Below are 25544 nucleotides of genomic sequence, written 5' to 3'. Positions count from 1 at the left end.
GATCTAAATCTTAAAAACCAAACCCAAACACCAACACTAACTCACTGTAATTGGCCCCACCCACCCACCTTCCAACACACAAACCACTCACTCGAGGTGGAGGTGACCGAGGTGGCAGCTTCCTCCCAGAGCCTTGCAGAGCTGCTCTAGGTGCTTTGCTTGGAGGCCACAATGTGTCAGCCTGCCCAGGGAAAAAACCACAGCACTGCATGCCCCGCTGAACAGAGGCGGGAAGGAGCCGCTTTCCCACCCCCCAGACACAGAGGCAGAGAATGAGGCTTCCAGGAGAGGAGGGACTGGGATGCATCTGGCACCTAGACAGACGCACAAAGAGGGACCAACACACACGACACCCATAGGATGTCACATATAGGCAGAGGGTGGGCAGAGACACAGACGGAAGGAAACCAAGACACAGAGAACTCAGAGAGAGAGAGAGCAGATCAGAGGAAGACAGATAAGACTGAAATAACAGATAAATAAACTGATAAAACAGAAATACACGATGATAGAGGGAAGAAATGAGAGAAAGAGGCAGAGGGACAGAGGGAGATTGGGACAGACAAAGACCAAGAGAGAAGGGGGAAGAGTGCTGATAGGAGCCCCCAGGCCCAGGCACCAGGATCATGACAGAAGGAGCCCAGTGCTCCCCTTCACCTCTTTTCAGAGTCCCCAACCCCTCAGCTGCTGGGGGTCAGGGAGCTAAGGGGAGTGGGGTCTCCTGGGCTTGGGAAGGTGGTTGACGGGGCTGCCTTGTGAGCCCTGTCCGGGGTGGGCTGGGCAGGGGAGGTAGGAGGTAGGGAAGCCAGGCCATGACCCCTGGACACAGCAGGTCAGGTGTCCTTCAGGGAGCACGTGGGGCCTGGGCACAGGTTTGGGAGCAGGCTCTAAGCAGGGGAAGGGAGCAGGCTGGAATCACACACAGGGCTGGAGGCCATCACTGTACCTCATCCTTCGGGAGCTCAGAGGCAGCTTAGAGGGCATCTGGAGCATGAGGCTGTCAAGAAATGCAGTCCTGGAGGGACATCACCAAGGCCAGGCTGAGCAAAGGCCATGTCTGCCATCTCCGGAATCCATGCTCAGCCTGGCCTTCCACCATCGACCCCTATACTCCACCTAGAGTCAATCAGACCTTGGTGCCAATTTGGCATCTCCACTTCCTGGTTGTGTGACCCTGGACAAATCACAGCCTCTCAATGGGAGACTGAATGTGAACTGCCTTAGTTTGGTGCTTGGTGCATACATGGCAAGTACTCGATTAACCTTGACTGCTATTATCATTAATCTCATCCTCCTCCTCATCTGTGCTTCAGAGATGTCAGCCCCAGCTCGAATCGAGCCTTCAGTAGCCCAGACTCTACAGAAGAGATTGTGGGTGGGCTCTGGGAGCAAAGAGCTGAGTCTCTACCAATGCACTGGGCTGGGGCAATCCAGGACCCTAATGGGTCCTTGTGTGAAAGGGATCCAGAAGTTCTGACCAGGACCAGAGCTACAGGCCAGGCAATCCCCTGGGTTTAGGCTGGAGGGCTCTAGTCTCCCGGAATCCCCCTCTGGCTACCCACCTCCTGCCCTGGCCTGCTGTCTATATCCTACACATTGGAGCTCCTTTCAGGCACCATGAGAGGCAGAGGTGGTCTGGCTTTGGACCCTCCCCCTTTGGGGCTGCATCCTTTGCCAAGCCTGCTCACTTCCCGCTCTTCTGTGAATTTGTCCAGGTCACCCTGGCAGTTGACTGAATGGCACTGCCCAGCTGTGGAGGGTAGAGAGGGGAATGTCCCTGACTGAGCATGGAGTTGGGGTGAAATCGGGCCCTACCTCTCCTGGGGCCCCTTCTGCTCCTCTGGCTCCTGGGCAAACATGAAGACCACAGTTTTGTGCTGCAGGCTGTGAAAAGAAAAGAGGGGTGAGGAAGCGAGAGGTTATTGGCTCCCCGCTACTATTTCTTTTTGAGACAGGGTCTCAGTCGGTTGCCCAAGCTGGTGTGCAGTGGTGCAATCACGGCTCACTGAAGCCTCCACCTCCTGGGCTCAAGCAATCCTCCCACTTCGGCCTCCTGAGTATCTGGGATTACAGGCTTGTGCCATCATGCCCAGCTAATTAAAAAAAAAAAAGTATGTAGAGACAGAGTCTATGTTGTCTACTCTGGTCTCAAACTTCTGGGCTCAGGTGATCCTCCCACCTTGGCTTCCCAAAGTGCTGGGATGACAGGAGTGAGCCACCGTGCCCGGCCTGTCACTTTTTACCCCTGGCCCAGGAGGACCTCTCAAGTGCCATCCCCCTGCCTCCAGCTGCAGCCACTTCCTCTGACTCCCCTCTGACTTCCTCTGAGCTTTCGGAGGGCTGAAATCTTTCTACCACAGATATTTCACAAATGTATCTATTGCCTAAGTAAGACCCATTTCCTGGCAAGTCTTAAAAGAAAACAAATTCTATGTTCTCTCTTTTAGCCCCAGACTGAAACCCCTCTCTCTGCTAGTCAGTGTCCTGTCTGTGCTCAAAGTATGTGTGGATTATCCCTGGTAAGCTTTGGAGTGGGTCCTTCAAACCTTCCATTTTCTAGTGCAATAATTTTTGTCTTACAAGCATGGGATTAAGTTATAGATTCTCTTTTTAAACATTAGTTTTTTAAGGGCTAGAAGCAGGGATGACAAATAATTATTAATACTTGATCATTATTGATGGGAACAGATTATATATACCATGCTCTCTTTTTTTTTTTTTTTTTTTTTTTTTTTATTTGAGACAGAGTCTTGCTCTGTCTCCCAGGTTGGAGTGCAGTGGCGTGATCTTGGCTCACTGCAACCTCCGCCTCCCAGGTTCCAGCAATTCTCCTGCCTCAGCCTCCTGAGTAGCTGGAATTACAGGTGCACGCCACCACGCCCAGCTAGTTTTTGTATTTTTAGTAGAGACGGGATTTCACCCTGTTGGCCAGGCTGGTCTTGAACTCCTGACCTCAGGTGATCCACCTGCCTCAGCCTCCCAAAGTGCTGGGATTACAGCATGAGCCACAGCACCTGGCCCAGATTATACCATTCTTTCTGCCATTGCATATCTTGAAAAGCTTTATTATAATCTTTTTTAATCTTTTAAGATAATGAGTTAAAATTTTTATGTTTGGCCTGGTGCAGTGAGTGGTTCATACCTATAATCCTTGCTCTTTGGGAGGCCAGGGCAGGAGGATCATGTGAGCTCGGGAGTTTGAGAACAGCCTGGTCAATATAGCAAGACCCTCTCTCTACTAAAAATAAAAAAAAAATTGCCAGGCATAGTGACTCATGACTGTAATCCCAGCACTTTGGGAGACTAAGAGAGATGGATTGCTGAGCCCAGGATTTGGAGGTTACAGTGAGCTATGATTGTGTCACTGCACTCCAGCCTTGGTAACAGAGCAAGATCCTGTCTCTAAAGAAATTTCTTTATGTTTACTTAGTAACTCCCCGTCACCCCTCCATGTTGAAACTGCATCTATATTATCATTTTTTTTCCATGGTTCCACTGAGTTCTCTCTGGAAGTAACTTAGTCTAACTAATATCCCTCAGTTAAACATTCCAGCTATTTTCTTTTTTTTTCCTATTATAACCAATACTGAGGTGAACATCCCTACAGCTAAATGTGTTTGCACAATCATGATAATTTATTTAGTATAAGTTCCTGGAAGTGAACAGGGCATCGCTTGGAATGCACTAGGGACCCTTTATTGAATCATCATATACAGTGAACCAAGGTCCCCTAATCTACATTTTGGGTGAATCGGTTTCCCTCTCCTCCCTTGAGGGGTGTTTAAAGCGGGGACCACCCTATTGGGTTGAGAATGAGGCTTTCCTCCAAGTGGGAACTGAGTTGACATTAATCAGCATCCATCCTCACCTCCCCATACTCAACAGCGAGACTTACAGAAATAGGATTGGGTTCCCTAGTGGCAGAGCCTGGGTCTGTGAGTGGGGTAGGGAGTCGCATGTCACTTGTTAGTTGTGCACGTCATGGACTGACGGTCTGCTCTCAGGAGAAAGAGTAAGGGACTGAGGGAAGCCAAATGGAGCAGGTCCTTGGCCTGGTCTCCCAGGGAGCTTTGTCCCACTGGAGAGTTTGGGCTAGAGAGTTGTGCCCTCTGCCTCTGTCATTGGCCACTCCAGGTTAGGGGGAAGCGGGGGTTGTACCCTCCCAGGCATCTCTGGTTCTTATCAGCCAAGGGTAGTTCTCCAGAGGTATAAACTGTGAGCAGCCTATATCCGCAGCAGCTAGGAAGAGGGGTGCCGGCTGTAATGGGGTCTGGATGGGACAGCAGCAGCATCTTCTGCTGGTCCCAAGTCCTGGGCCCAGAAGGAATTCCAAGGGCTTCAGAGATAGCATGATGGGGGGTGGGTACCATGGTCTGGGGGAGCTCCCACCTGATGTGCAGCTCTGCCAGGGTCCAGCACGCACTCACGGCCCTCAGCACACAATGCACCCCGGCCACAGAAAGCCCGTTGTCGCTGAGGCTGTGGAGAGCAGGAGAAGGCAGCCGTTGGCATGTGGCTGAGGTACCCAGCCCCAGCCAGCTCTAGCCCCTCCTTGTGGCTCAGCAGCTTGCTGGCTGTCACTCCTGGATGTCCTGGGTCCCTGGCCAGGGGATCTCAAAGGATTCTGGCACATATGAGTGAGCCAAAAAATGCATGACACCCCCACCCCACTTGGAGAATAAAGCTGTCCAGCTTGACAGCAAGAACTCAGTGTTTTCACCTCTCTGAACCCCAGTTTTCTCATCTGTAAAATAATCACCATTTTCTGAGCCCTGACTGTACCAGACTCTGTACAAAAGGCTTTGTACATGTATGTTTTCATGTAATCCCATTTTACAGAGGAGAAAACTGAGGCCCAGGACATTCAGTTACTTTCCCAGGGTCACAATGCTACTAAGTGACAGAGCCAAGACTGAAATCCAAAGCTGAGGCCCCAAACCACTGCTACCCAATCTCAACACTCCCCAACCCCAACCTACACTTGATCCTAAGACCCCCAAGACACCCCCACCCAAACATCACCCTCACCCCATGCAACACCACAGCACACCCAGCAGCCTAATAGCCTTCCTTTCCATCTCACCACCCCTCACCCCAACAGCGTATTCCCACAGGAACACACAACTCCCTATACCCGCACCCCAGCATGACACCTCCCCAGTGCAACATCGCACCCACCCTGACACCTCCCCAGTGCAACAACCCACCCCACCGTGCTCCAGGGCTGCTACAAAGATGAATTGGAATGCAGGCCACTAATGTATAATGAACCCATTTTACACATGTAAGGGTGCTAGATGATTGGACTAAAACAGTGGCTCATGCTGGAGGCGAAGGCAAGGCATGGTCGAACCATCTTGACTTTGCTGGAGTTGGGATGAAGGAGAGGTGGCAGTGGATCAGCACCCTTACTGCTGATTGTGAACACGGGGACCACCTGGGGCTCTACAGGGCCTTCCCTGGTACCCAGCGGTGCGGTGGACAACTCACTCCAGCTTCCTGGCGATGTGCAGCTGGGATGCAGCCTCTGCCATCAGCCGACAGCCTTCATCTTCCAACTGGTTCCCTGAGAGGCTGAGACAGAGGGGCCCAATGCACTGTATTGTGGGACTGGAGTCCTCCCTCAATCCCCGTCACTTACTCCTCCTTTGCTGACTTTAGTCAAAGCGTCACTCTTAGGAATGAACCTTGATAATAACTGAAATCGACAGACTCCATACCACATGCCTGGGAACATCCTAGGTTCTTCTATGACTATTGGCCTATTTTATCCTCATAGTGCCGATGACGTGGGCGCTGTAATTATCCTCACCTTACTGATGAGTAAACTGAAGTGCAGAGTGGTGAAGTGCAGAGTGGTTAAGTGCAGAGTAAGGTTAAGGCACTTGCTGGAGGGAGAACCTGGATTTGAACCCAGGCAACCTGCCTTCAAGGCCCCACCCTCAACTCTTCCTTTATGCTGCAAGCTACATAATTGCTTTTTGTGATAAACTTCATGATTATGGGGGCATCTGACCTAGTCTGGGAGTTGGGGATGGCTTATTTGACGCTTAAGCTACTTGCTGAAAGAACTAGAAGGAGTTCAGTAGGTAAGGGGAGGGGGGAGAGATGGAGGAAGGGTGTTCCTGGTGGTAGAAGCAGTACATTCAAAGGCCCTGTGGCATAACACATACAAGGACCTGAAAGAGAGCCAGTGTGTCTGGATTGGAGATTGAGTGGAAGGATGGGGTCAGATGGGGTTTAGGACGCTGGGGGTGGGGTTCTGGACCACCTGGGAGTTTAGAATGTGGGCTTTATCCTGAGCAGTGGGAAGGAGTGAAGGGGCAGGCATCAGTGAAATGTAATCTACTCTCTGCCAGGTGGAAGTGGCCAGGGTGAAAGCAGGAAAGCCAGCAAGGAAGGCAAGGCGAGGGGGTCATCCAGGTAAGAGATGAGGGTGGGTTGGACTAGAAAGGTGGAGGAAAAGAGGATAGTTTTGAGTGCTACCACTAGGTCCATCTGGAGGGACTAAATGTGGGAGAAGGGCAAGGGCGCTAGGGGGTGGCTGAGTAAGCAGGTAGGTGATGGGGTTGTTTCTGCAGGTGATGGCACTCGGGGAGGGGCATGCTTAGTGCTGGTGAGGCAGGTAGAAGTGTGTGAGCTTGTTAGAAAACCACCTTCTAATTCCGTCCAGTGGGACGAGGTCCAGGATCAAGAGGTGATCACCACGACAACCCTCACCCCATCCATCTTACCCTGAGGTGGGGCCACTCACCCCAGAACACATCATGGCATTCCACCATCTGCCTTCATGTTCACTTGGAGGTTTCCTGGAGGGGCGCCCCTCCTAGGGTCGTGACAGAGCCTCCATACATCCCCAAGCACTACTCTCATCGGCTCCAGCCAGGGGCTGGATGTCATGGGAATTTCTCCATCCCGAAAAGAGAAGGTTATCCCACTCTACTCTGGGAGAAGGATGAAGTGGGTGGGGGGAGCCCTGAGGGACTGTGGTTTGGAAGGCAGACCCAGGTGTGGTGGGGTTTCTACTTGGCAGATCTCAGCAAGAGAGGTAGCAGTGGTTATGAGGATGAGGCTGGGAGCCAGATTGTCTGGGCTTGAACCCCAGCCTAGACTCTTCCTACCTGTATGGCCTTGAGCAAGTTTACCTTTCTGCAGCTTAACTTCCTCCTCTATAAAATGAGGACAGTAACAGTGCTTACATCACAGAGATGTGAGGAGTGAATGAGAGGAGGCATGTACAGTCCCTAGCACAGCACCTGACCCAGGACAAGTGCTGAATGGTAGCAGCTGTTACAATGATCTAATTCCCCCAAATTCTTCATGAGGCAGCATGCCCCTCTCCCACACCACCCACCCAAAGGCGAGGCCCTGCCCACCCTCTCCAACCTCCTTTCCTGGCTCCTACACCAGGGCTTCCCGAGATACTCACTCCACTTCCTCCAGGTGAGGGCCTTCCTGGAGCAGGGCTATGAGGGCCTCCACATCGTGGACCTGGAGCTGACACTTCTGCAGCCTTGGGTAGGAGTGGGGGACAGAGGGGCTCAGGGCAAACAGCTACTCCATGGCCCCTCCAGCTTCCAGTGCTGGGGGAGTCAGGGGGCCCACAGACCTGGGTCTAATCCTGGCCACACCTGTTAGTAGCTGGGTGATCTTGAGCAAGGGACTTAACCTGTCTGAGACTCAGTTTCCTCCTCCCTCAAAGGGGAATAATAATGTGTACTTCACAGAGATTCTAAAGGAATTACAGTGAGGTAATGGATGTAAAACTTCTAGCGCAATGCCCAGCATATAGATAGCCAGGGTCCATGAAGTTGCAGCTATTGTTACTATGACAGATGCTCCTTATTCAAGCCAGGATGGGCTATCCAGGATGGGCACCACACCCGGCTAATCCTTTCCCTGTCCCTCATCTGCTTTTCCCTTTATCCTCCCTGCCCCTGCTCCCCCTCACCTGGGACTTTCCCCCATATCATATCCCTCTCCTAAGGCAATAGATCCCTCCAAGGTACCTGAGCGTCAAGCTTCTGCTCTGAGCCCCCTTCCTCTGGCCGTCACTTTCCTGCAGGTCTGGAGCTCTGGCAAGAACAAATCAAGAATTGGCCTGGGCTCAGGCATCTAGGGCCTGGTGGATCAAGCCTCTTTTCTTGGCTTCTAGAGGCTGAAGACCCTGAAGCACAACCCAAAGTGAGTCAGTAACAAAGAAGATTGCTTGCAGATGCTCAAGGTGTGATTCAGCGGAGCAGGAGGGGCAAAAGGTTTGAGGTCAAATGGAACCTTTATTCAAATTTTGGCTGTGCCATGTATAGCCATGTGGCCTTGGGCAAGTCACTGCAGTCGGCTCCCTTTTCTCTTTTCTAAAACGGATGACAACATCTAACACATAGGTACCTGAAGGATTGAATGAGACAACGTATGTCCAAGTACCCAGCATAGGTGTAAAATCGAAGGTTAGTAAACAGAAGCTGCTATTGTTGACGATGTGATGGTCTCCATTTGTGGATGTGCTGTCTGTGGTTCAGAAGGCGAGGAGCATGAGCTGTATGCAGTGAGTGCAGGCTATGGTAAACCACAGACTCTCTCCCACTGGGCTGAGGGAGCGTTAGGGGATGCAGGGAAGCTAGGACATTATGAGCCAGGTTTCACAGACTTTTTGGATTGGTGCTAACCATTTTTTTTTTTTTTTTAGAGACAGGGTCCCACTCAGTCCCCAAGCTGGAGTGCAGTGGCTCTATCCTAGTTCACTGCAGCCTCAAACTCCTGGGCTCAAGTGATCCTCCCACCTTCGCTTCCTGAGTAACTGGTACTATAGGAGTGAATCACCATGCCCAGCTATTTTTTTTTTTTTGTAGAGATGGGGGGTCTCTCTTTGTTGCCTAGGCTGGTCTTGAACTCCTAGCTTCAAGCGATCCTGCCCTCTCAGCCTCTCAAAGTGCTGGGGTTACAGACATAAGCCACCATGCCAGCCTGTTTAATAGAACTTTCTGCAATGATGGAAATGTCCTGGCATCCGTACCATTTGCTATCGGAGCCACTAGCCACCTATGGCCACCGAGCAGTTGAAATATAGCTAATGTGACTAATGAACTGAAAATTTCATTTTACTTAATTTTAATTTATTTAAATTAAAATAAAATTAAAATTTTAATTTATATAAATTAAAATAGCCATATGGGGCTAGTGGCTATCCTACTGAGCATCACAGCTTTAAGCATTTAGAGGGGAAAGAAAGTGACACTGGTCCTAGTGTGTCATTTTTTGAGACAGAGTCTCTCTCTGTTACCAGGCTGGAGTACAGTGGTGTGATCATGGCTCAAGCTCCCAGGCTCAAGCGATCCTCCCAACCTCAGCATCCTGAGTAGCTGGGACTACAGGCGTGCGCCACCACGCCTGGCTAACTTTTTTTTTAGAGATGGGGTCTTGCTATGTTGCCCAGGCTGGTCTTCAACACCTGGACTCAACAGATCCTCCTGCCTTGGCGTTCCAAAGTGCTAGGATTACAGGCATGAGCCACCGCACCCAGCAACATTGGTCCTATCCTACCAGGTCATTATACAAGCAAGGAATTGAGACCCAGAGAAGGGAAAGAGATTGCTCAGGGGCATACATACATCTGTCTCTGAGTCTTAGCCAGGAGAGCAAAGTGTGGCAGAGCACAGTTGGGATGGCCTTTTAGGGAAAAGCAGCTTCCTTTTCTTGGTCCATCCAAGACTGGCCAAGCTGGAATCCATGCACAGCTGGAATAGCCAGCATTTGACGGCCCACTGCACACCAACAGTGCTCAAAACTCCTTAAGTGTAGTAACTCATTTAATTCTCAGAACAACCCTAAGATGTAGGTACTATAATTGCCCTCCGTGTCTTTTTTCAGGTGTAAGGGCTTTTCCAGAGTTTTCACCATCTAGTAATGCCAGTCTAACAGTATCTTTATGTTCTCCCCAAGGGTTTGCCTTCCTCTGAGACTTCTGGGGATGCTTCCTTCCACAGGGACCAGATGTGGTCTGGACACGCTAGAGGAAGTTAAAATCCTTTGCCAGCCTAAGCAGTAATTCATTCCTCAGTGCAGCAGTAGCAGGAAGAATCCCCATACCCCAGCTCTTCCTAGTCTCTTGGTCACCTTTCCCCTCAACTGCCTGAGCCCAAGTTCCTTCTAAGGATGGTCCCAGACCCTCCGCCTCTTGGCTTCTTACCTTTGTAGCTCTGCAGTTTTCTCTGTGGGCGGGGAAAGAAGGAAGATGAGGTCCGCCTCCCTGCAGGATCAGATACCAAGCCATGAAACCCAGGGACTGGAAACCAGCACATCACCCACCACAGGCACACCCTTTTCTGCCCCAAATGTTCAAACATCCAGATAAAGCTGATTTTGCAATTGACAGGGAAACATAACGGAACTAGCAGAAGTGCTTCAAATCAGGCATGTGAAATACTGACTATGTCTTTGCTTGATGAATCCTGCAAGAGTGTTTTAAAAAGTCAGAAAAACAATTTTCACAAGAAATATAATAAAAATTAAGAATGCTGTGAGGTTTTTTTTTCCTTTCTTTTTTAATTTGAGATGGAGATCTCACTCTGCTACTCAGGCTGGAGTGCAGTGGTGTGTTCATACCTCACTGCAGCCTCAACCTCCAGGGCTCAAGCAATCTTCCCACCTCAGCCTCCCAAGTAGCTGGAACCACAGGCATGCACCACCATGCCCATTAATTTTGTTCATTTTTTGTAGAGACTATGTTGCCCAGGTTGGTCTCGAACTCCTGAGCTCAAGTAATCCTCTTGCCTTGGCCTTCCAAAGGGTTGGAATTACAGGCATGAGCCACTGAGCCCGGCTGAATTTTTTTTAATAGAAATTTTTATGATTAAGAAGCATGACACCTAACCTACCCCATGATCAAAACTGGCTATATTTGTTCAGCACCATGGAGGGCAACACACAGCTAATTATTCCTTTGGCTATGCCTGTGCTTCATAGACTTGTTGACTCATTCCTTCATCCATCCATCCATCTTTTCACACACCTATCCATCTTTTCAGCTAGCCATCTATCCATCCATCCATTCATCTATCCATCCATCCATTCATCTTTTCATCCACCCATCCATCCATCCATCCATCCATCCATCCATCCATCTTTTCATCCACCCATCCATCTTTTCAGCCACCCATCCATCTTTTCAGCCATCCATCCATCCATCCATCCATCCATCCATCTTTTCATCCATCCATTAATTCAATATATACCAAGTACCAGGTGCCAAGCCTGAGCTAGGTTCTGAAGGTAGAGCTGTGAGTAAAACAGTAGGGCATGCACAGATTTATCTTGCAGACGAGGGGCCTCCTCCATTTCCCATCCCACTTTCCCCTCCTCTTTTCTCAAGGCCCTGAAGGCCAAGATCCCCTTCCTTCTGCTCACCTGGCCTGAAGCGTCCTGACGGTAGGACAAGTGACTGCCACCCTTGCCAAGCAGAGTAGGGTTGACACGCAGATACTGTTGCTGCTCAGGCTGCATGATTGTGGCAAAGGTCAGGAGTGGAATCCCCTACCCCATGGGCCCCAGACCTTCCTTGCCTTGCAAGGGAGTGGGGTGACTCAGGTATAGAGAGGGACTGGGCTGCAGAGGCAGTGGAAAGATCACTTACTCAAGCTTCCGGAGCCGTGGTAGGTGAGGGAGAACCTCCACGATGTTCAGCACCACCTGGTCACTGAGCTGGTTGTCCCGAAAACTGCAAGAAGACCAAGGCCCAGTCCCTCTGCCCTGGGGTTGGAGCACTTGCAAGCCCCAGTTAGCAAGTGACAGGATGGCCACCCTCACGTGGGAGACATAAGACAGGGGCCCAGAAAGAGCCGATGGCCTGCTCGCTGGATTCCAGCAGGCACGGCTAGGAGGAAAGACCCTCTGCTGGCCTCAATTCTGGGTCTATTCTGTTCCTATGGGGAAGTTTTTGCCTGGCAGCTCAAGGGATCTAGAAGACAGACTGACGGCCTCTTCATGAGGTGCAATGAGGAGACCCAGAACCCTGCTCCCATGGCTTATGCCTGGGATGTGCCTAAGGCCCCCAGGCAATGAGTAAAGTCTAGACTGGGATGCTGCAGACATTGCTTCCAATCTTGGCTGTGGCCCTGACTCACCCAGAGCCCTGAGCCAAGCACATTCCTCTCTGACCTCACTTTCCCCACCTGTTCACAAGCCAGCCTTGCCTGGGTTCCTAGCTGGGGAGACAGATGAGTTGAGGGGAGTGAGCGTGATTGAGAACAATGGTGGGTGATGAAAGACAAAATTAAAGTCACTTTCAATAGCCAGGAAAGAAAAGTGTCAACAAGTCCAGTACTTCCGAAATTTGCTTAATCACTGTTCACAGATGCCCGGCCAAGACGACAATAGGGACTGTGGCCCAACTTATTATTTTCACTCAACAAGTGCTGAACCTTAGTGACAGGCTGCATCTGTGTGGATGAAGTGGTGCCTTCTCTAAATGTCATGAAAGTGCCATATATACTAGCAGTGTTCTGCCAGGGAGGAGGGTCACTGGTCCCACTCCTCCCCATGGTACTCAGTCCCAGACACAGGGCAGGAGTATATTTGTGCATATGAGCTTAGTTTGTTAGAGTGTGCTGGCATCTAAATGTGTACATGCAGTTAAATGTGCATGTGTGCGCTGCATACACGTGCACACCTATGAGTGGGCATGTGTGGGTGCATATTCTTGCATATGCCTGTGTACTTCTGTGCAAGTGTAGACATGTGTGCACAAATGTGAGGGTGTGCGGTGCTTCATGTAGTTATGTGTACCCACAGTGCCTGGTTCCTGCCTACGCACTGCCGTCCCTTCTCCTGGGATTGCAAAAAGAGGGAGGGAGCCTTAATACTCATGCTCCTCCAAGACAGTCCAAAATATTAGATGAAGGAAGCCTTGCTCTGGGGACTCTGGGAGCCTTGGGTTTGGACTCAGCCCTACTGAGTACTTGGACTGATGCCTTCCCTTTCTGGGTCTCATTGAAAAACTACTGGGCTGACTTGGAGGAACATGCAGGCCCCAGGCAGGCCCCAGGGGGACTCTGGGACCTGGGCAGTGGCTCGTCTCCCCAGCCAGTGAGCCCTCCTGGAGATCACTCACCTGACTTCTTCCAGCTGTGGACAGAGAGGCAAAGCTTTCACCAGGTGGCTGATGCCTCGGGCAGTGATCTTACTTCCTGCTAACCTACAGAGTAAGCAAAGATGGTGGGGACTAACGAGGAGGGGAAAAGGGCGAGGCCAGGAATCTGCCTTGTGTAGGATTAAGGAGAGGGAAGAGAGTACCAGGCATCCCCAGCTGAAGACCCTTCTCAGCTCCAAGGTCTGGCTCACCCCAGCATCTGCAGCCTCCCCATTGTCGGCAAGCTCTTGGAGAGGGCTTCTGCAAAGGCATCCCCACACTTCCTGCTCTTAAAGCTGCCATGAGAAGAAGCGAAGTGTCAGAGGATCAGTGCTGGGCAGAGCTGAGAAGTCATCGCCATCCCCTCAGACAGATGGGGCTTAATTCAGTAGTACTAACAAATACATATTATGGCCGAGACTTCTAATCGTCCACCAAAGCCCATTCTCCACGTCATCTACAGCAATAGCGCTATCATGAGGAACATGGTTTCCCAGCCAGAGATCACATTTCCCAGCCTGCCTTGCCGCTCAGTGTGGCCAGGTGACTATGTTCTCACCAATGGAATGTGAGTAGAGGGGATGTATCCTAGTTCCAGGACTGAACTTTAATGCATTGGCATGTTCCTCCATGCTCTTTCCTTGTTCCCAAGCCAGAGCACAGATACACCCACGACGTAGCTTTGACTGTGCAGATAGGATTCCCAAGGGGATAATGGAGCAAAATGGGAGGGACCTGGGTACCTGCATGACTGCATGGAGCTGAGCCATTCCACTGACCTGGACCACCTACCTCTGACTCTTCCATGAGAGAGAAATAAAATTCTACATTATTTAACCTACTGTATTTGAGGAGGAGATTTCTCTGTTACTGCAGCCTAGCCTTTTCTCTAGCTAATATGCACACTGAGCCTTTGCTCTGTGCCAGGCACTGTGCTACAAAATGTTTTTCATGCATTATCCCAACTCATTCTTGCAATGACCATATGAGCTGGCTATTGTTGCAAATTCGTTTTAGGAATGAAGACACTCTGGCCTAGACAGTGTGCATGTGTGTGCTCCATACACCTGCCCAAAGTCCAGCAGCCTCTACAGACAGCCTGGATCTGTGGTTTCAGCCCATGATTGACAGAGAGAGAATGAGAGTCCAGAAACCACAGACAAGAGGAGGATCCACTTGGACTCCAGAGGTCCTGTCAAGGCATGGAGCTTCCTGTCTTGCATTGCAGGCCATTCTGTTCTGATATTCAAGATTCTTATCCAGTCCTCTTGGCAGAGGTTTGCTAGACTGGTTGGCCTCTGCTCCCCCAAAAGCCCAATCCCCTCCCCGGTCCTCCTCCACTCTTACTCACCTGAGATTCTCTATCTGCCCACAGCCTACCAGAGCCTCAGGGCAGTGGGGCTCCAGGGGACAGCCATCAAAATCCAGGTGGATGGGGGCCTCTCTGTGCTCTAGAATGTTGGTCAGGGTGGCCAGGTCGGTGCAGGTCAGTGGGAAATTGTGGAAGGGCAGTTGATAGGGGAGGCTTTGTGCAGTGAGACTGGCCAGCTCAGGCTCCTGTGTCTCATCCACACAGTGACACAGCTCTACAACCTTTGGCCCTGTGAGCTTGCGGGTGGCCAACTTCTTCAACACCTGCACTACAGCAGCCTGCTTGGCGCCCACACAGTCCTCATTGTCCTGCGCCAGGTGGCTAAGGAAGGGGCGGCAGGTACAGGATGCCAGGCCCGCCAGGAAGGTGGGGAGGTGGTCTGAGAGGCACAGTCTAGCTTTGGTCCGCTGTACCCAGCGGGAATGGAGGGTAACATACTGGGTAAGTGTGTCTTTGTTCACCTTGGGGCTGGCCATCAGGTGCAGGGCAGCAAGAAACTCCTGCAGGCTGAGGTGGGTGAAAGCGTAGCCTGTCTGCTGGTGCCCAGGGCCTGTGCGGATGCAGAAGGAAGTCAGCAGGCTGTGAGTGGCCCCAAAAGCTATCAAGGGTGGAGTAATATCTTTTGCATAGAAGATAACCTTCCCTGTCTCCAGGCCCCTCAGGGCCACCTCCCCCAGGTCCAGCAGGGATGTGGTGGGCAAGTGCCCAGGGGGGCTGAGGGCGAGCACCATCTGCATATAGAGCTGAGTCCTGGTGGGCAGGAGGGCTACAGACTGGCCTGGGGCATGGTCAGGAAGCAGATGGTGGAGGCAGAGACAGGCGACTTGGCACAGTGCAGGCACCGCACACAGGCTTCGGAGACGTCCATTTGTCTGTAACTCCACCAGGGCCCCCTCCCGCGATGGCTGGGCACTAAAGAAGTGATTCACATATTCTTCCACCCGTGGCCCATCAAAGCCCAACATGTGGACCATGGCTGCCTCTGCAGGCAGGCAGGCAGGCAGCTTCCCTGGACGAGAGGTAGCCATCACCCGGCAGCCAGGCAGGAGGGTCCCATGGCAGAGATCGGAGAAAAGGGTGAGGACTGGGCCTGGGCCATCAGGACCCATAGGCTGGAGGGCCTCATCTAGCCCATCAAAGATCAGCAGGACTTGGTCAGCGTTCTTCTCCAGGTACTGGAAGACAGCGTCGTGGTCTGATTCAGGACTCAGGTACAGATCAAAAAGGAGCTCGGACGGCGTCAGGAACCTCGTGATCAGGTTGAGCTGGCGGAATTCAAAAAGGAACAGGGCCTGGAAACAGTCCAGATGGCCCTCTGCCCACTTCTGGCAGAGCCGGTGGGCCAGCGTGGTCTTGCCCATGCCGGCCTTCCCCAAAAGCACGGTCACCCTCGGGCCCTTGTTAACCCTGGTGTTGAAGAGGTCCGAGATGCTCACGTCAGTGCCATCTTCCACCTTGAGGTCCCCCATAATGGCCCCCTCCGGAGTGTCTAAGGACGCTGTGGCCCGGCGCAGGATTGGAGGGACATAGACCTGGTGGAAGGCGTGGGGCTGCCCTGACCCAGGGATTCGGCTCCTGTAGCGCTGCTGGGCAGAGGTCCGCAGGAGCTGCAGGTACTTCTTGGCCAACTCTGCAAGGGGCAGGAACATGGCATGAGGACAGGACACCCTGGCCCTCTGCTTATGTCTTCTTGCCCCAGTATTGGGCTGTTGGGACCCTCTAGCCCCAGGTGTGTATGTATGATGGGGAGAGGGTGGGGGTGTCAAGAGCACCATAGGGGGATCTGTGCCACCCCAACTTCCAGAAGGAATCAGTTCTAAGGGAGCATAGGCTCTCCGGTAGCTATTTAAACCGGCAGGTGGGAATGGGGAAGTGTGGGTCATGGTTCTATCCGTTCTGCAATAGTACACATGGTGTAAGGGTTCAGTAAGATGGGGGGAGGGGAATAGGGCACCTGCTTTGCAAATCTCTTTTTTTTCTTTTTTTTTTCCCCGGAGACAGAGTCTCAGTCTTGCCCAGGCTGCAGTGCAGTGGCACGATCCTAGCTTACTGCAGCCGCAAACTCCTGGTCTCAAGTGATCCTCCTGCCTCAGCCTCCTGAGTAGCTGGAACTACAGGTGCACACCACCACACCCAGCTAATTTTGTATTTTTAGTAGAGACAAGGTTTTGTCATGTTGGCCAGGCTGGTATTGAATTCCTGGGCTCAACTGATCCACCTGCCTCAGCCCTCCAAAATGCTGGGATTACAGGTGTGAGCCACCGCGCCCGGCCCCTTTGCAATATCTTATTGAAACAACCTCTTTCTGTAATATCTGGATCCCCAGTGCCCCTTCCCAATATTTCAGTTCTGCAATGCCCAGGGGTGAGCACTAACAACCTGTAGGCCTAGGCATTACCGATCAGAACTGTGGGAGCTGGGCCCCTACAGTGCCAGATGTTAACCTTTTAATTCCTGGGTCATTGAGAGGTCTCAGGTGACCCAGGGAAAGGGCTGGGGCTGCTTTTGGGGGAACCCTAGGGGTAGAGGCCAAGGTAGTGGCCTATTTTGAGTGGATGTGAATCCTCTGGTTATAGCCATGGTTGGCAGCAGTGGGGGCAGAGAAGGCTCTAGTTAGTGGGACAACTCGTGGAGAACGGGGACCGTTCTGAGAACTGGTCAAGAATGAGAGAAGTCCCCTTTCTTCTCTCACTGGCCTGGCCTGCCCTAAGCAGCTCCATGTCTCCCTATGGGCCCCCAGGGCCTCTGTCTTGGGGGTTTCTCCCAGGTCTCCTCACCCCTTCCCATCCCTGCTCACCTCCAAACTGGTCTCCTCCCTGGGTCTCCTTCAACACTGAGGACACAGGGTGCCCCTGGAAAAGCCTGGACAGTGAAGCTGAGACCTGTATGGTGCTTCCAGCTCCTTCAGCGGAGCCCTCTTGAGAGAAGTCCCCATGCAGCCAGATGGGTGGGGAGCCCCTTCGCTGCCAGCCCAGCCCTCTCCTTTGCCTGTGCAAGACCTCCAGTCCTTTTCTCCTGGAAACTTGCGAGACAAGCACCTCTGGAGGCTTGTTGGCAGGGGACAAGGTCCAGGGTCCGGGTCCTGGCCCCCAGGCAACTCCATCTCTCTGTTTATGTTCCTCCCCACACTGGTACCCACCTAGCTGCTGCTTCTTGCACTGCTTCCGGCGGGGTGAGGACCCACAGCTCTGATGCGGGCGCTTCAGGCCTGAAAAAGCAAAGGAAGGGATGGAGGAGTGGGGTCTGGGGATCTGGGCTGAGGGGGTACCCAGAACCTTTGGGGAACTCCAGTCCACAGACAGGTGGCAGGCAGCCAAGTACACCCACATGCAGGGACTGGAAAGGCAGGCCCCAGGCAGAGGCTGGGTCAACACCAGCTTCTATTTGCAGAGGGGACTTCTAGGCACCCCCATTGCAAGGTGGATGTTCTGGGCCTGGCAGTCTTGCAGTCCAGGATGCAGGAAGCAGGGCTGACAGCCAGCAGCCCCCAAAAACACTCAGCTCCAAGCACTAAATGGCCGTCTGTCCATCAGGGAAGGACCAAGCTCTATGGAAGCCACTGCTGGTCATATAAGTGAAGTTCCCAGTGAGTTTGGCCGGGCCTGCAACTTCCCTCCTGTGTTAGGGTTTTATCATCCCGATTTCTTATCACCCACATTTCCTCACTTCCCTTAATAGTTTCTGGAGTCTTTCTCATTGCATGGATTTTCAAGAATCACTTTAATGCCTTTCTGGAAGAGTTTGAGAAAGGAAGAAGGAAAACAAGAAGGAAGGGGACCAAGAAAGGAAGGGAGGGAGAAAGGAAAGAGGACTCAGGAAAGAATTTTAAGAAGTCAAGCAGGGTCTTCCTACAGCTAAGCTAAGTGACCAACAGCAACAGCCCCTGGAGCAGGGCCCTGGGCTCCTTGCCCAGCTAGGAGGCTGGAACCAGTTCGAGAGCACTTCAATATCTTAACAAATCCTATATTAAAAAGGGACTCACTGGACAAATATCAATCAGATCTGGTTACAGCCATGAGACAATGATGCCAGCTCAGTGATATGGGCCTATTGGACCAGGGACTTGGACAGTTTTGATTTACTGGGGAGCTGAGATTACAGGGTGGGTTTTCTGTTGGCATTACTGCCATGCACAGTGATAAGTAAAGTCAATGCTTCTGTAGAAATCAAGGTGCCGAGATGAAAGTGTGACCCATGAATCAGTAGGTGGTCATTATTTAATCACTGGCCCTTCTCAACTCCTTCAGAAAATCAGCCAAAGGCTCCCCCGGTGAAGACAGCAGCTGTGGGTGAGTGTCAAGTCTAAAGTGTACAAGTTGGGAGGGGTGGTTAGGGCTTCCCCGCGAAGCCTGACACTTTGGGGCTGGGAGATGAGGCCCTGCGGGTTGCGGGCAGGAAAGTGAGAACGGACTTCCTGAGGGGCTCCAGGTTAGACCCTTGAGAATTTGTAACGGGACAAGCTAAAGCCTTGAAAGTCACAGCAGGAGGAGGTGGGGCTGGGAGACACAGTTAGGGGCTTGACACACTTGCAAATGAGTCAGGGACAGACGAAGAGCATGGCCTATGAGAAATGGCTGTGACCAGCCACCACAGCCTCCTCCAGCTTGGAAGTGGGGACTTCACAGTGCTCACCACCCCCTTCCCACCCCCCAACTCCAGTCCTCACCATGGTGGAGCTGAGATTCAGGTTGGCGTTTCCCCTCAGCTCCCAGCTGGCTGGTGAACCCTGCAAGAGAGGGGAGAGTATAATGTGGTATGGGGCTGTCGTGGGATGCTGGGGACCAGCTCTGGCCTGGTGCCTGGCTCAGGGTTCATCTCACAGGGTGGGTGCCCAGCAAAGGAGAAATAAACTGAACACTCAGTTATCTGCTGTGGAGAAAATGTGGTGGTGAGCTTTGAAGGCAGTGCTGGGCAGAAATGTGTGTATATGCAAGTGCACGCAAGTTTATGGATGTGTGTGCACAGGCGTGCATGTGTTATGCATGTGGGCACACTTGCATGCATGTGTATATGGGTTTATGCACATACCCACATGTATATGCACTGTGTGTATCTGCATATGTCTGCACATATGCGCATGTGCCGCCCCGCCCCCCGCATTTCCCACACTCTGCCTTGAAGTAGGGTTCTTAAGTGAGTTCCCATTTTCTCTCCAAAGACGCTGTTGCCCCTCAATGTCCTGTGTTTCCCCTCAGTGCTGTGCAAACAGAAGGTGACCAAGAAATCCCCACAGATCAGTAGAGGGCAGAAGGCGCTCCCCGTCACTGTTTCTGACCATGTTGCAAAACAAACAAACAAACAAAAACACCTCTAGCCAGGTGTGATGGCTCACATCTATAATCCCAGCACTTTGGGAGGCCAAGGGAGGAGGATCACTTAAGGCCAGGAGTTCAAGACCAGCCTGGGCAACATAGTGATGTCCCGTCTCTAGAAAAAAATGAAAAATTAGCCTAATGTGGTGGCGTGCACCTACAGTTCTACTGTAGTCCCAGCTACTTGGGAGGCTGAAGTGGGAAGGATCACCTGAGTCCTGGAGTTGGATGCTGTAGTGAGCTATGATTGTGCCACTGCACTCCAGCCTAGGCAACAGAGCAAGACCTTGTCCCAAAAATAAAAAACAAAACCCAACAAGAGCAACAACAAAAAACACCCCCCACCCCCGCCAAAAAAGAAGAAATAAATCTCTCGGGCATTATGGGCTATGTGGGCTTTTGTGGCTGGAAGCAGTCACTCAGCAATTCGAGCAACTCGAGTGAAGCCTGGTGGAAGGAGGGGTCCTCCAGGCCCCAGCAGATTTGGGCGCATTAGGGAATTTGTTCTGGGAAGTGTCCAGAAATACAGAATTGAGATCCTGGCTCGGCTACATCCTCTCTGTGACTCAGGTGGGTCCCTGAGCTCCTCCTGGCTCCCCATGACACAGGTGCTGGCCCGGCTGCTGCTTTGTGTCTCTCACACCTGCCCTTACCATCATCACAGCCAAAAGTACTCAGCAGCAGCACCTCCAGGTCCAGAGGCACCTCCAGCTGCATGCACACACAGTGAATGAAAGACTGCCAGGTGTCCGAACCCTGGACATGCAGCTTGTTGAGTTGTAGGATGACTCTCTGTTCAGGGTCCAAGGTCTCATTCCTGGAATCCAGGTCCGTGTTGGGGAGGAAGAACTTCATCTTGGCGTTCAGCCATTCTGGGTCTTTGGTGAGCAGCCTCACAAGACAGCTCCACAGGTTCTTGTTGCCGAGCTGGAGGCCAACAGGGTCCATGAGGAGCCGACCCTGGAGGGACGGGGAAGATAGGTGAGTTGAGGGGGACAGGTAAACTGGGGGCAGATGAGCTGAGGGACAGGGGAACTTGGGGGGAGGTGAGCCGGGGGACAGGTAAACTGGGGGGGAGGTGAGCTAGGCGACAGGTAAACTGGGGGGCAGATGAGCTGGGGGACAAGGGAACTGGGGGCAGATGAGCTAGGGGACAGGGGAACTGAGGGGAAGGTGAGCTGGGGGACAGGGGAACTGGGGGGGAGTTGAGCTGGGGGACAGGGGAACTGGGGGACAGGGGAGCTGGGGCACAGGTGAGCTAGGGGACAGGGGAGCTAGGAGGAGATGAACTGGGGGACAAGTGAACTAAGAGCGGGCAGGTGAGCTGGGGGACTGGGGAACTGGAGGGAAGATGAGCTGGGGAACCGGTGAGCTGGAGGACAAGTGAATTGGGGGCAGGTGATTTGGGGGACAGGGGAGCTGGAAGGAAGATTAGATGGAGAACAGGTGAGTTGCGGGGCAGGTGACCTGAGGGCAGGTGAGGTGGGGACAGGTGAACTAGGGGGAAGGTGATCTGGGGAAGGTGAGTTGGGGGATAGGAGAGTTTCTGGGGAAGTCAAGCAGTCAAGAACCAGTCCCTACATCTGAGTGACAAAAAATAGGTAGGGAAGTGGCCTCTCCAGGGAGTCTTGATGTCTCTGCCCAGGGATCGGCTCCGGAGATCAGTCTGTTTCTTCTGCACCCCCTCCCTACTCCATTTGTGCCTGCATCCTGGCTCTCTGGAATGGTCTAGTTCATCCCCTGTGGATAGTCCCCTGAGGATGCATTACTCATTCTTGTTTCCATGAACCATTTATGCTGCTCTCAGTCTGAGCTAACCTCATGGCAGAGACAACTAGTTGTCTCCCAAAATCTGTTCTTCCATTCTTCCTCAGTATCAGAACTACTAAATATTTGCTGCTCATCTAGAATAGATTATTATATCCCAGTCTCCCTTGCAGTTATATGTAGCCATGTAATTTGGCCAGTGGAATGTAAGTGGAAGTGTTGTCTATTCTTCTTTGCTCCTTCCTGTTGTCTGGAATGTCTATGGGATGGCTGGATCTTGGGCAGCCATATTGAATCATGAGGTGGAACCCATACTGAGGAAGGTGGAGGGTAAAGCTGCCCATCTGCCCTGTGCTCACTGACTTTGGACTTCTATTACACGGCAGGGAAATACACTTCCATTCTGGTTAAGCCACTGTTGTTTGGTGCTTTCTGCTACTCATAGTGAACTCTAATCCTAGCTAACAGAGACCATCACCTCTTTTGCTAAGCAAATTCTCCCCTTCTGAACTGTAACTCTTTTTTTTTTTTTTTTTTTTTGAGATGGAGTCTCGCTCTGTCGCCCAGGCTGGAGTGCAATGGTTCAATCTTGGCTCACTGCAGCCTCCACCTCCAGGTTCAAGTGATTCTCCTGCCTCAGCCTCCCGAGTAGCTGGGATTACAGGTGCACACCACAATGCCCAGCTAATTTTTGTAATTTTTAGTACAGATGGGGTTTCACCATGTTGGCCAGGCTGGGCTCAAACTCCTGACCTCAGGGTGATCCACCCACCTTGGCCTCCCAAAGTGCTGGGATTACAGGTGTGAGCCATCATGCCTGGCCGAACTGGAACTCTTAAACCACCTCCTTGTAGAAGTACCAATAGAGGGCAAGGGGCATTTACACAGCAAAAGCGTAAATAATGTGCAGTTCCTTTGATTCAGTAATTCCATTTCTAGTACTCTAACCTTGGGAAATGATCATGAACATATATACAATATTTAATTACAAAGATGCTCACTGCAAGATTATTTATAATTATTAAAAATTGGAAACAACCTAAATGTCCAACAGTTGGGGATTGGCCAACTAAACAGTGGCCCATCATCTAATGGACTACGCTATCACATTTCCAGATGTACTTTCTGGTACTATGTCCTTCCTCATAGCAGTACACACTTGGAAAGCACTCACCGTGTATTAGGCACTGTCTAAGTGCTTTATGTACCTTATTTTATCCTCACAACTCCAGAGAGTCCACCTCTAACTCTGAAAAGAGTAGGAGGTCCACCCAGAAGCCAGCCTTCCCAATTCCCAGAGGCTGAGGCCAGTACTATGCATCCGGGGGTTTAGAGCCCAGCTGCTCCCTGGGCATGCAGCAGAGACATACTTGGATACTGTCAGCCCCACTGGTCATTTCTCCTCAACTGGGCTAATAGCAATAGGTCCTTACTCAGGCAGAGAGTCTTAGAATTTATGAAACATGCTCACACCATGATCCTCAGGCGGGGATCACCACCTCCACTAAGCAGACGGAAAGACCATGGGCAAGGAAGGGCAAAAGGTGTGCCCACAGTCACACAGCAAGTCCGTGACAGAGCCAGGAGCAGAACTGAGGTTTCTTGCCTCCCAGGCCAGTAAATTTCCAAGGCCTTGGAGGCTAGATGGCACCAGACAAGGCTAAGTCCCTGGATTTTGTGTGATCTCGGCAAAAGGATGTGGCCATAGCCTAGGGCATACATAACTTCTTTTCCAGGCTATGGTGTCCAGCATCCATGCTGCCCATGAAGAAATGGTCCAGGGCAGCATGGTGCCAGATGGAAGTAAGTGGTGCCTGGATGGTGTGATTTCTGGTGATGTTTCTCATCCTCAAATTTCTCCTTCAGCCAGTCTAACACAATACCTTTGTTTCCATCATTAGTGTTCTATCCCCTTAGGATACGACACAAATCTCTTTAAGGCTAACCAAACTCGGGAGAAAAAGCACATGGCATCATTATCAGTCATTGAGATTTCCATGGGGAATAATCTTGGAGACAGAGGACGATGGTTGAAAAAGATCCATGGCCCAGCTCTGTTACTAATTCTCTGTGGTAGGCATTAGGGCTGTTCACAGATACTCTTTCTCCTCTTTCTAGGCCTTTGGTGGGATTACACTTCTCTGCCTCATTGAAATTGGGCATAGCCATGAAACTTGCTTTGGTCAATGAAATATGCTAAAAAAGACTCATGTTATGCCTGTGTAGACGTTTTAAGAACCAAGGTGTGATTCACAGTACTTTTTCTTTGTTAACTCCAGGGCCCAGAAATATTGAAAATCATGGCTACCCTGTTAGCCTGAGTCTGGGAGACAGGATGATGTGGAGAAGTGATCCCAGTCAATCCACACCAGACAGGAAGCAAGAGCAGGAAATAAACTTTTGTTGCCATGAGTCACTGGGACTTTGGAGGGTGCATGTACTGCAGTATAACCTAGCTGATACGCTCATAGTGTGACCTTGAGCAAGCCTTTTTCCTATATAAGCCTCAGTCATACCATCTCTAAAATGGGTAGATTAGATGCTGTCTCAAAACTCTTCCCGATTTTCTGTGTCTGATCATTACATTCTCATGCTGAATGGTGGTCAACGGAAGGTTTGTTGTGTCGGGGGCAGCCCAGTAAGGCAGATTTGGGTAGGGACCAGTCTTGGCAGTAGAAGAAGAGTGAAGAAGTAGATAGGAGGGGAAAAGAGGAGGTGAAGGGGAGAGAAAAATCACCTACTTGGTCTCCTCGTTCATGATAGGTGCTCCAGGGTCCCCACGGAGAGGGTCTCATGAGTGTCTGGGCTATGTCCTGTGCCTTGAGCTGGATTGACAGGTTGTTTCCATAGTGCAGACTCCTAAGGGGAGAAAAGACAGGGAGTTTTCCCCACTATTCCAGACTCCAAAAGGAATGTTGTAAACGGGGCACCAGCCCTTGCCCCTGCCTGCCGGAGACACCTCTGAGAACATTGGATCCAGACACAGTCCCCCCAACTCCATCCACAGACCTTGTTCTTCCCCGACTGCAGCTCCTTATGTCCCTGGATTTATGCAGCCTAGCCCTCCTTGATGTCACCTCCTGCCACACCTGGCTCAGAGGATGCCCCTCTTCCTCCTCCAATTCAGATATTCACCTTACAATGTCCTTTGGTATCACAATGAGCCCTGCAAGTCAGCAAAGTTATTACTGCTCATTTATTCAGATGAAAATGAAATAATCCTCACTGCAGATGCCAACTTTTGCCCCCAATATAAAACCCCAAAAAGGTTAGGATTTGCGATCTTCTTCCTATTTAGTTAGTTTTTAAACAATTGAGAGTAAACATTATTCTTAAAGAGAAGACCCGGAGGCATTGATAGCTGCTCACAGAGAGCACAATAAAAAGATGAGAGATCTTCCTACGAACAAAGAAGAGAACAGGTAGCTACAGAGTACATGGAGGAAATGAAGAGAGGCGGAAGATCAGCGTGTGCTCTGATTGTGTCTCTGTGAAATACGAGGAATGTAAACTCGGAGTTCCATGACTTTAGACAAATCCACGTAAATAGGGCACATTCTGACATAATGGAGGTGGTATATAGTATGGTAATTAGAAATAAGAAAGGAAAAGAGAGATCTTTTGAAGAGGTCCTGGGGGACTAATAAGATAGGTCTATATTTCTCTCTCTCTCTCTTTCTTTTTTCTTGAGATGGAGTCTTGCTCTGTTGCCCAGGCTGGAGTACAATGGCATGTTCTCAGCTCACTGAAACCTCCACCTCCTAGGTTCAAGCAAGTCTTGTGCCTCAGCCTCCCGAGTAGCTGGGATTACAGATGTGTGCCACCACGCCTGCCTAATTCTTGTATTTTTAGTAGAGACTAGGTTTCACCATGTTGGCCAGGCTGGTCTTGAACTCCTGACTTCAAGTGATCTGCCTGCCTCAGCCTCTTTAAGTGCTTCTTTTCTTTTCTTTCTTTTCTTTTCTTTTCT

General features: G+C 51.2%; 1 protein-coding gene across 14 annotated transcripts in view; it reads right to left on the bottom strand.

The window, feature by feature from the left end:
* NLRC5 (NLR family CARD domain containing 5) overlaps nucleotides 1–25544 on the bottom strand; it is a 94581-nt gene that overhangs the window by 41656 nt on the left and 27381 nt on the right. For 7 of the 14 annotated variants that reach the window (XM_054453174.2, XM_054453175.2, XM_054453177.2 and 4 more), the window contains exons 2-18: nucleotides 24316–24433; nucleotides 20461–20767; nucleotides 19162–19221; nucleotides 17635–17703; nucleotides 14475–16125; nucleotides 13336–13419; nucleotides 13106–13189; nucleotides 11630–11713; nucleotides 11404–11493; nucleotides 10187–10246; nucleotides 8010–8075; nucleotides 7430–7513; nucleotides 5491–5574; nucleotides 4390–4479; nucleotides 1816–1884; nucleotides 947–1015; nucleotides 92–181 (exon numbers count right to left, since the gene is read on the bottom strand). In XM_054453174.2, coding sequence (XP_054309149.2) covers nucleotides 92–181; nucleotides 947–1015; nucleotides 1816–1884; nucleotides 4390–4479; nucleotides 5491–5574; nucleotides 7430–7513; nucleotides 8010–8075; nucleotides 10187–10246; nucleotides 11404–11493; nucleotides 11630–11713; nucleotides 13106–13189; nucleotides 13336–13419; nucleotides 14475–16125; nucleotides 17635–17703; nucleotides 19162–19221; nucleotides 20461–20767; nucleotides 24316–24369 — 3095 coding nt within the window. In that variant the 5' untranslated portion in view covers nucleotides 24370–24433. Of the gene's footprint in view, nucleotides 1–91; nucleotides 182–946; nucleotides 1016–1815; nucleotides 1885–4389; nucleotides 4480–5490; nucleotides 5575–7429; nucleotides 7514–8009; nucleotides 8076–10186; nucleotides 10247–11403; nucleotides 11494–11629; nucleotides 11714–13105; nucleotides 13190–13335; nucleotides 13420–14474; nucleotides 16126–17292; nucleotides 17704–19161; nucleotides 19222–20460; nucleotides 20768–24315; nucleotides 24434–24583; nucleotides 24741–25544 lie in introns of all 14 variants that reach the window. The other 7 variants (XM_054453170.2, XM_054453169.2, XM_054453176.2 and 4 more) reach the window with 3 other exon arrangements.

The sequence above is a fragment of the Pongo pygmaeus genome, chromosome 18 (genome assembly GCF_028885625.2).
Source record: "Pongo pygmaeus isolate AG05252 chromosome 18, NHGRI_mPonPyg2-v2.0_pri, whole genome shotgun sequence".
Classification (NCBI taxonomy): domain Eukaryota; kingdom Metazoa; phylum Chordata; class Mammalia; order Primates; family Hominidae; genus Pongo; species Pongo pygmaeus.
This window is presented reverse-complemented; position numbering and strand designations above follow the sequence as displayed.